The sequence below is a fragment of the Pyxicephalus adspersus genome, chromosome 2 (genome assembly GCF_032062135.1).
Source record: "Pyxicephalus adspersus chromosome 2, UCB_Pads_2.0, whole genome shotgun sequence".
Taxonomy (NCBI): Eukaryota; Metazoa; Chordata; class Amphibia; order Anura; family Pyxicephalidae; genus Pyxicephalus; species Pyxicephalus adspersus.
The window spans coordinates 30,124,477-30,135,166 of NC_092859.1; the positions used below are offsets into that span (position 1 = coordinate 30,124,477).

Genomic DNA, 10,690 nt, shown 5'->3' on the forward strand with positions numbered 1-10,690 from the left:
GGAGGAGGTTACAGTAGTCCAGATGAGATGTCCTGAATCCTTCAGCTCCTTATAGTGCCTGCTGGTGGCACTATGGTTAGCCATGCCTTGCATGTGCTTCCACAGGCAACCAGCAGGTGGCTTACTGCAGATTATCCTCTTGGTTTAGCATCACATGTGGCTCATAATGATCAGGCCTATATATTCTGCAAGCCTCTCATTGCCTTAGCATTGGACCTGAATCTTGTACCTAAAGCCTTGCTATTGTTTTGTATATATCTCTGTATATATCTGCATATAGTTTGTTGTCACTGTATGTTTAAGGATTGTTTGCTGTGTTTTTGAATGCTTTCACTTCCATTAAATGCACTTAACGTAACCCTGACTTTGGCTTTATAGTGTATGCTGCCAGTGCTGGTCTCCCTCTTGTCCCTGTTGGTAGAACCCCTGACACAAGAGATAAGAGCGTGTACAAGGAGTTTGGTGGTCCCTGGGGACAGGTAGGGGTGGATTTTGGAGATGTTGTGCATGATGAGAGAGTCTGACCACTGAGTCCTATCTAGCTCATCCCAAATGGGTCTGATCTGGACTCCCATGCTCCTTTCACAGTCTGGGACAGATGAATCCTGGCATTGTCATCTTGAAATATTCCCATTATAGTAGGAAAAGTATCTTGGTGGAAAACCCCGGCTTTCAGTATGTCTCAGGTACTTAGCTGACCTCATGTAAGAGCATATCAATAAATAAATGTACTCATTGAACCTTCTTCTGTTCACTTAGTGAACCTATACCTGACCAGCTAAAGCAACCCCTGACCATGACACTGCCCCCCAGGCCTGGGGTAAGTGTATTACACAGTTCCAAGATTTCACCCCATTTCAGTGGTAAACCCTTTCCTCAATGGGCTGTAATCTGTCGTAGATGGTGCTACTCATCCACTACATCTTGGAATAGTTGAGAATGTCTGGTAACAATTGTGGGGAAAAATCAAATTGTGAGGAAGGAAGTACACACAAAACGCAGATTGCATTTGTTATGGGAAGTAAATCTGGAATTGCAATTTTGTGCAAAACCGCAAAACCCAAAAATGGTGACTGTGTGTAGAAACAAGAATTCTTTGACATTCCCTGATTGCAACAAGGAAAATTTGGCATCACATACATCAAGGACATGGTCAGGACTGGTGAATAATACCTTATAAGAACTATAGTAATGCTATTAGGTTTTCAAAATGTTTGATTTGCAGAAAAAGAAAAAGTAGAAAACTTACCTCTCTGGATTTACTAACTCTTCAGTAACAAAAGTAATATAAAACCTGGAATAAAAAAAACATGGATAACGTAAAAATGGCAAAATTCTCCACTCCACTCTAACCCATCATACATGTTGTAAAGTGATCCTTACCTAAATTCTCCATTCTGGTCCCCTGACAGCACTGGTTCCTGTGCAGGGGACCACTGATCCAGCACATTCATCTGCCCACACTGGCAGGTCCCTAGCAGTCCCCTTTGCTGGACAGTCAGTAGGTTGTTTACATCACACAGGTGGCAGCATGGACACTGGCATAGGGAGCGGGACAAACAGCCTCCATCTATTGCACAGGGTCTCTTATTTCTGCTGCTTAGTTAGTATGAGAAGGTCAGTAGTAAAATAACCTCTCAAACCACTGATCACTACATATTACCCCTCCCTTTGATTAACAAGCTGTATGTGTGTGCCAAAAACTGGATGGAGCACCGATAAGATGACAACATTCCAAGTGGAAAGTCGGGCTGTACTTTCAGGACCAACAGGATTGAAGCCAGCTCCGCACTTTTATGTATTACTGTAATGTGCAACAACCCTTGTATGTTACTGGGGCACTTGTTAAACCAGCCATCGTCCAATGCACCCAATGTAATTGTACACTGTATGGGCAAAAATAGTACAGGTCTGATTTAGGGTCCGTAGTGATGGGTGGTGATGTATAACAACAAAACAGTCAGAAGTTAATAAAGGACTAATATATTGAAAAATAAAAGGCAATATGCAACAAGTGAAAGTAAAGTTTAGAATGTGTGTACATTTCAGGACAACTTACCAGCCTCCAAATGCAAACATCCCTGAATAAAAGGCCAGGGGTATTTTATCCAGAGCCAGGGAGGAGGTATCAAATGCATCCAAGAAGTTCTCTGTGCGTCCTGGTGTTAGACAAAACAAAGAGATCAAAATCAATCACAAAAAACTGTTTCTTACATCAAATGTACCCACCCTAGAGATATGAATGTCAGGGGTGAGCCCGGCCATACCACAAGCAATATAACCATGATGATTGAAGTGGAACACTAAACTTAACCACACATTAAAATCTGTCTCTATAACCTTTTCCTCATTTGTTATTTAATTGCACGTGTATGTGTTTTCGAATAGCAGAAAAGAAATTTAAAAAGAAAAGAGTCTGACCTGCTTTGCATGGTGCCCCTCAACAGGACATGCTGCATCCAAAGAAATGCAATGCAAAGCAGGTTAAAGGTGATCACCCAATAAAGTAAAGTGTATTGCTAAATTCAAGATAATATCAAACACAGGGAAAAACATAGAATTGAGACCTTTGAATATTAAACACAAACATTAAAACACCACTTATCAGATGGGTAATGACCAAGGTCATGATATCAGCTGATTATACCACTGAACACAGACAGCAGGACACATACATTTAAAAAAATGAGATCCTTTCTTTTCCATATGAATAACCTTTTATTCAAATGTGAAAGTTTGTTACCAAATATTCTAAAGGACATCACAAAATCCAATCTCCTCCCTTCGCTGGTCCCAAAGCTGGGTAACTGTCTCTCCCATTTCTCAATGTAGCATGAGCTCCAATAGGGGGCCCCTATCACATTCACCATAAGAACCCCCTGCTGGGGTAAAATTTTAAAAAAATTTGTTGGATGTTTTTCTTAAACAGGTTTTTCTGATGAATTTACATCATGCAGACGGACATCTATATGAGTTGTATTACAATCGGTTCTTTTTGATCAGCCTAATATCAGTTGTTTTTCATGCATACAGCTTTGACTGTCGAGATTCATTGACCTAATATTGCAAACTTCCCCTAATACATGTTTGGAACATTGATATTGTTTTTTAATTTCCCTTGGATGGCCTGGATAATCACTTTTTGGATGGTATAATATTAGCAGACTGAGTTTTGCAAAACGCGCAAGACACTTTGTTGGTGGATTTTCTGTTGTAATCTACCCTCTATCATTTATGAACTTTTAGATGAGTTTTTGTCACGCTTGGGGAGTCAGAGCCTCTAGGGGGTGCTGCTGCTTGCAAAAATGTGGTGTGAGCCCTGAGAAGGGCCAAAGCAGCAACCAAGTCTTCTCCAGAGCCTCCTGTGGTGAGGATGTTGTGCTGCTGGTTACCAACAGGTTGCGTCCTTGGGCACAGCAGGGTGGGTAGGATGATACATGGTACCAAATAACTAGCCTGATGAATTGTCAAGGAAAGCCGGGGTCAAGGCAGCAAGCAAGAGAGGTCATGTCACAAGCAAGGGATAAAATACCAGGGATCCAGAAATAGACACCATTGACACAGGGGGCACTGCAGACACGGGGAACACAGGAGACACAGGAAGCTACAGAAGGCACAGGTGACACAGGAATATCCACAAACAGATCGAAACACTGGAACAGCACAAGAGAACTGGCTGGGAAACAAGAGACTGGGCAACAAGGGGTTCACACTGGAGCTGGACAGGAAAAGAATGGAATTAACCAACAGGTGGACAGGAATGCTCAGCAGAGCTAGGGGGGCTCAGCACTAGTGGAGACACGTTGCACAAACACAGAGTGCTGTGTCTAAGCTAGCTACATAGCCAAGGGTAATTAACAGGCTATTTCCTGATTGGCTGACGAGAGAGGCGATACTGATTAAATTTGGAAGAGCGGGCACACCCAGGCTTAGAACTAACCGCAGAGGCGCCTGCAATTTAGTGAGGAAGAGGTAAGTGTGACACGCTTTGTGTTTAAATATTTCCTTTATTGTGTGTTTTGCTATTTTCTTTTGAATATAATTTCATAAAATATTATTGTTTGAAGATGAAGATGTTGTTGGAAGTTTGTGTTGTAAAGATTTTAAAGGTGTAATTATCCCTAATAGGGACTGTCTGTAAATATTTAAAATGTAAGATGAGCTGTAGCTCATAGCAACCATGAACCAAGCTTTAATTGAGTCACACTCATACCGGTACTTTACAGATAAGCAAACACACTTACAGGTCCCCCAGTGCTACCTACCTGCAGCTAACTCCATCATTCCAGGCACTATGATAAGTCCAATAGCCACTAACTTCAGCACAGTGAATGCAGTTTGGAGATTTGCAGACCAGCTGACACTCCAACAGTTCAGCGCAATGATAAATGCTGCAAAGAGAAAATAAAGTTATCAAAAAATGTGTTGCGCTGTTCTAAACAGAAGAACACAAATATTTTATAGCTTACCAGCACTTAGTATTGGTGGCTGTATTCATTTTTGTTTTTCTTTTTTTTTCTCCAGTAACATACTGTCCTAGTGTGACAACGCTCACTCATTGTATTATGTGTTAGGTAGTCGTTGTCACGCTAGGACTAGAGGACTACAAAGCTCCTTTTCCTCCTTCTTTCCTATAACATGGGGGAGATGTTCGGTCCACTGAAAAAGCTAAGAATAATGCTATCGGATACAATTCAGCAGAGGAAACTACACGCTCACAAGTTATTCAGTGGAAACAACAGCTTTTTTTCAATTAAATGCTTTAAAGGCCAAAATGGGGTAAAAAGGAGAAGTATGTGGTTAAGGTTTACATGAAATATATAATTACTTCCATATGTAATTTTTCAGAGACACATGCAGCAGAAAATACCAATACAATTTATATAAATCAGCAAATTGTCATTGCCAAATCTCTTTTTTTTTATCTTCCATTGAAAAGGCTGCTCCTAATGTTACCCTACACTCTAAACTGCATGGCATTGTGGTTGTTTCATGTCATCAGAGACAGCAGAAATGGTAACAGAATTAAATCAGTAAAACTGTAAAGCCCAAGCATGTACAGTCTGTAAATGTAATGCTATAGGAGCCCCATTGGGCTCTGCATGTGTTACTTACCAATACCAATGGCACTGATGAGTTTCACCACCATGCCTGGGGCATGGCAGGGGGCAAACAGTGGTTCTATTAAATATCGTCCAAACGCCAGACACACCACAGCGATATTTGCCGGCCTAGAAAAACACAAAAAATTAATTTATGGAACTATAAGGTATGGTTCTAACAGAGTGATATTAGTAACATGTCTCAGGGAAGACCTGGCTGTATCACCCATAGCATCAAATTCCCAGCTATGCAGGTTAACAAAAAAGAATAATCTTATTGGCTGCAATGAGCAGATTTCTGGATCCTAGCACAGGCAGAACAATGACTGAACAATGTTTTCTTAACTTTTTCTTTTTTTTCTTTCTCCCATTGACATCATAGCTTTGCATCATGCAATGAATGGACTAACTTTAAGCACTAAATGCTAAGGCTTTAGGAAATATCTTTCATATAGGAAAATAAACATGTGAATGAGCCCTAAGGAAAGGGAGACAGCGATTTGTTGCTTTAAACAAGAAAAATTCTATTATTTAACACATTTCATTGGGGTTATATGATTATATGGCAATAATGATTTATGGTTGATATTAAAATAATGTCTAATAATGTGTAAATTTATATAGCATGGAGTTTGTAAGTGCTTCAGTATGTATGTGTAAATAAGATCCTAGTTTTACAGTTTCTTAAAAACAACCAAATACAGGATAAGACCCTTAGATTGATGATTGGTTTCAATATGTCTTATATGAGTATAAGAAGACCGAAGGAATTGCAGAGAGGTTACAATACCAGCAAACAACACCTGCATATACCATCATGTACCTATGTCACATAAAGTGCCACTGCCCTTATTTTACAAAAATGCATACAGTGTAAGATTCGAACCTCTGTTAGTTTTTTTTCTGCAGTTAATGGTCTTGCTGGGGAGATTTATCTTTTTTTTTATTTCAGGGGACTTGACTATGAGAGAAAGGAAAGATTCCCCACAATAAGGGGAGACCCCCACCTCTTCTTCTGCTCTTCTTGATAACTAGATTTCTTTTTGCATGTAACGGTCCAATTATTACCAGTCTGACATTCTCACTTTGCAGATGCAATTGGCCTGGTTGTCATTTTGATCCTTGCACTTTAATAAAATCACATAAGTCACAATTCCAAAACCAGCATGCAAAGTCCTTTATTGGCTGTCTTTACCTGCATACTTGTTTCAGGACAGTGACTTATAAAAAAAGGAGGATTGGTATGACATCATAGATGTGTAACAGTAGGTGGGTTACCGGATCATAACAAATTCAGCCCACAGTCTCAGGAAGGCAGGGATGGGTCCCAGAGTCTCCAGCAAGTAGATATATTGCCCGCCTGATTTCTTTATAGATGTGCCAAGATCAGCGTACGACAGGGCGCCTGGATCACACAAGAGGGACAGACATTGGAGAAGACTTTTTACAAAGACTCTAACATGAGCAATCTGTAGACATCACACATTAAAAGAATAGATTTATTACCAGGCAATCCTTCTATAAGGGTTCCTATTCAGTAATTTCCTGTTTTAGGGTGACGACTCTGTGCAATATGATCTCATACAAGCAATTGTGCACTTGACACTTCTCTTTCCTGATCTCCTAGTTAAGAACCTAAACACTCTGCCGGGGAAGACTTGTACAGATGTTAGATTTTCTTGTCAGGTGAGATGATCATTCTTAATCATCTCTGGTGAAAATCTAACGTCAGTACAGGTTTTCAGAGACATTGTTTAGTGAAGTCAGACCCAGATTGCTAGATGACAGATCACTGGCGATAGATTTTATTATGTTTGTTCCTTGTTTTTCCTATTTTTTTCTAGTGTTGAGGATGCAGTGGGGAGCCTCTGGCTGATCCTCATCCCATCTCTCTGCACAGAACATGATGTCCAAATAAAAGATCCCTTGACAATCAACCCAATGCTGGCTGCTCCCCCCTACACAGTAATAGTAGTTTTACCTAGGAGCTCCTGGTAATCCAGCAAGAGAGCGATGAGGAAAGCTATCCCTGGCTGCCCTCTTCTAGGACTAGGTAGACACAGGTAACCATACAGCCAAAACAGCAGATACTGTGCTTGGCAAATGTTCCAGATAGCTTGGGACAGGACAGTTTTTCATGTGGCAGACATTGATTGATTCAGGCCTGCCCTTTGTTCCCCCGGCTGTGTGTACAGTGTTCATTTCTTCTTACAGATCCCCCACAACAAACACTAATTTATAAACAGGGAATCTGACATTCACTAAAACATTCCCTGGTGGTAAATCCTCTAAGTTTATGTGCTTAAATGGAAGTAACTGTTTCTCCACCAGGGAATGTTTCAGTGAATGTAGGATTCAATGCTTTATAAACAGACCCCTAGTAACAATTATTGATCATCTGTATTAAGTTTCAATCTGCCATACTGACACACATTACACAGTCCTGGTTCACTGCTTGTCAGAAAATTCATAGATTCTTATGGAGATGTCTACAAATGTTATATAAGTAAAATATTTACAACATAACACTTTCAAATGTGAACTAATACAAAAACATTAAACTGAATGAGTGATGTGTTTACATATTCTTATGCAAGGATATATACTTTTACATATTCTATAAAACCAGCCCTACAGCTGCCGTGATGAGTGGATTCCAACTTTGAGGGAAAAGTTTGGCTTGGAAAAACAACTTAGAACCAAATGTCCGACTTGCAGGAGAAAAACAAGAATCCTCAGGAGAGGTCATAGAGAAAGATCACAATTTATCCGGATTTTCTGCATGCTGGGTTTATCAATACTAACGTTGTGCTTTGGAGTAAAATGTGTACAGAGTGTTCTCTCTCTCATTCATGAAAGTACACACACATCTTTGTACATGGGGGGAGAATTTGGGTTTGGGACCTGCAAGCAATTATCTTCTTATCTTCAACTAACAACAAAATCTTGGGCACATTTCATCTCCAATGACCTCCAATGTATAGGGGCAGTTCAGCCCTGACCAGCACTGAGTGGGGCACTTCATCACTAACTAATAATGAATTAGGCATTTCTCTTCGAAAACCAATGTATGGGGGCATTTGAACATTTACCACTAATGTACAGGGACACTTTACCCCTGACCACTAAAAGTTTAGCTGGATAAGTTACTGTGTTGAAATAAATTAGAAACAAATGGTATACTCCAAGGGCCATTCCAGTGCAGACATTCCCGACACTGCAGTGTGGAGAACTACAAGCCCCAGCAGACATCATCCTAACATCCAGATCCAACAGAACTACTAAACTACTACTTTTGGTTTTGTTCTGTAGAGCAATCTATGAACTCTGTAAGTCCATCATTGTTCAGAAAAACAACATTTGGCTGGAAATTTTATAACAATTTCTGTTCCCCTGTGAATTGGAGTAGAAATGGTGGTGTTATTGCCACATACATAATAAATAATCTCTCTTTCAGGCTCACCCGCCACATGCTGTCCCACTGCCCCTGCTGCATTTTCTGCATTATAAACCATTTTAAAATGGTTGTGCCAGGTGAAGTCTCAGATACAGAGAATTCACACACCAAATGTACAAAACCATTAAAAAGCTTGCTAATTGTCATTGCAGGTGAAGTGACTTACCACACATGGAGAGGATCCCGCAGGCCACCCAGATGATCAGTGACAGCCCCACATTGCCGGAGTTCTTCAGGACCCCTTTGGGAGATATAAAGATACCACTTCCAATAATAGTACCAATTGTTAAGGCGATGGCTCTGGTCAGAGTTATCTTCTTCCTCAGGTAGACCTTCTCAGAATCCCCCGCTGTCTCTTGCAAAGTCCCCATCCCTGTTTAGCTGCAGCCTGAAATTCCACAACCCTTCTAGTAATAAGTTTGAACAGATTGTGGAATAATCAGGAACAAATCCCTCTCCCACTCTCCCTGGCCCCTGGTCACAACCCTTGTGTTGTGGGAGGACCAGGGACTTGTGTGTCACCGCTGCATGGGGTTCTTAGAAACATAATAAAAATGCCTGACATCTGGAGGGACACAGGGGGTACCCAAATAAGCCATGGAATGCATCAGCAAAATGTACACACGTGCATGTTATTTTCTTGTCTCAAATATCCACACAAGAAATTCAGTTTAATCTAAAGTCCAGCAGTTTTCTGAAAACTAATACCTGTAACAACCAATCAGATTCCACCTTTTCATTCACCTGCAATAGTAAAATTAATTGCAGAATGTGACTTGCACTAATAATCATTGAGAGCCATGGTGTACAGGGCAGGGCAATACTCAGATGTTTCTACAGGTTGTTTCTTTGCTGATTGGATAATTGAGACTCCCTATGGTCTAAGTTACTTAAGTGTGCTTTGGATCCCAACAATGACTCAGCAGCTCAGCTCACCCTGTCCCCTCTTTCAGCAGTGACTCGGCAAAGCAGCTCACCTTGCTCCCTCTACCAGCAGAGCCCCTCCTAGCAGAAGAGATGACCCTGCTTCAGTTCCTAGCACTAAAGCCACTGCTGGGAGAAGGAGCAGAGGGATGTGAGCTGATTAGAGGACTGACTTGGAGGATGAATTGATCCTCAGTGTCTGAAGCTACACAGGTTATTGAGGACTTTTTTTAAACCTCAATTGCTAAGTGTAATATCAGGGGAAATTAGGACCATTGCAAGTTGCATCCAGAAAAATATATACAATAATAAATAACCTGCTTTTTTGTAGATTCACTTATCACCCATTGGTGCCTTGATGAGTGGATGTCAATCTGGAAAAGTGGGCATTCCTAGTGAGAAAATACACCCACAAGTGATGGTGAGCCTCCATGCTTAAAGCACCCCATATGCAATGAATGAAAGAAGTTATCCAGGTGCAATCGGGCCAGGAAGGAAATGGCTAGATGATGCTGGGGGTATTTAGCAAGGAAATCAGTCAGGCTCTATCTGACCTCTATTAAACACTGTAAGAGGTTGATAGTTTGCAGTGAAATCAAATAAAATAATTTCTGTACAGGTCAGGAGCTTGTATATCTGTGCAAGTAAGATAAGACTGGAGGTCAGCTTTTAGAAGATCACATCTGCATGAATATAAACAAAAAGGGTCCCCTCTAAATGATCTGACCTAATAAATGTTCTGTATACAGACAGTAGGAAAAGGTTTGTTGTTCTCATGAAAGCAGAGCCAAATAGGATCATGTCGCTGTTATTCCTTCACTTTGATTTAGTGTATCTTGCTGCAGTCATCCATGGAGCTGGGCCCAACACTGTACCCTCACTGTGCATTAAGCATTCTGTCAATTACTGCCATCCCAGAAACACGACTGCACTGCGGGACACAACCACAGGGTGCTCGGCCCTGCCAACCCCCAAATGCTGCAACACACCGGGAGAGAAATTAGAGGCAGGAAAACAATGCCTAAACATGAATTAACTCCTTGTATTTTCCTAATAAAAGATTTACCAGAAAGAACTGAAAGATTTAAAAAAACAGCCCGTGTACAACTCTTTAAAAAAATACAAATATATGGAAATCCTACAAAATACCATGTAAATGTCAGTAAAAAAACAAGTCTGTACAACACATAAATAAATAGGTTGGATA

General features: G+C 40.7%; 1 protein-coding gene across 1 annotated transcript in view; it reads right to left on the reverse strand.

Annotated features, from left to right (window-relative positions):
* Positions 1–9,000, reverse strand: part of LOC140323291 (cystine/glutamate transporter-like) — a 13,438-nt gene extending 4,438 nt beyond the window's left edge. Inside the window, exons 1-6 of the mRNA XM_072400224.1 lie at positions 8,726–9,000; positions 6,381–6,507; positions 5,116–5,231; positions 4,266–4,391; positions 2,060–2,159; positions 1,250–1,294 (exon numbers count right to left, since the gene is read on the reverse strand). Of these exons, the coding sequence (XP_072256325.1) occupies positions 1,250–1,294; positions 2,060–2,159; positions 4,266–4,391; positions 5,116–5,231; positions 6,381–6,507; positions 8,726–8,930 (719 nt within the window). The 5' untranslated portion in view covers positions 8,931–9,000. The remainder of the gene's footprint in view (positions 1–1,249; positions 1,295–2,059; positions 2,160–4,265; positions 4,392–5,115; positions 5,232–6,380; positions 6,508–8,725) is intronic.
* Positions 9,001–10,690: the final 1,690 nt, after the last annotated feature.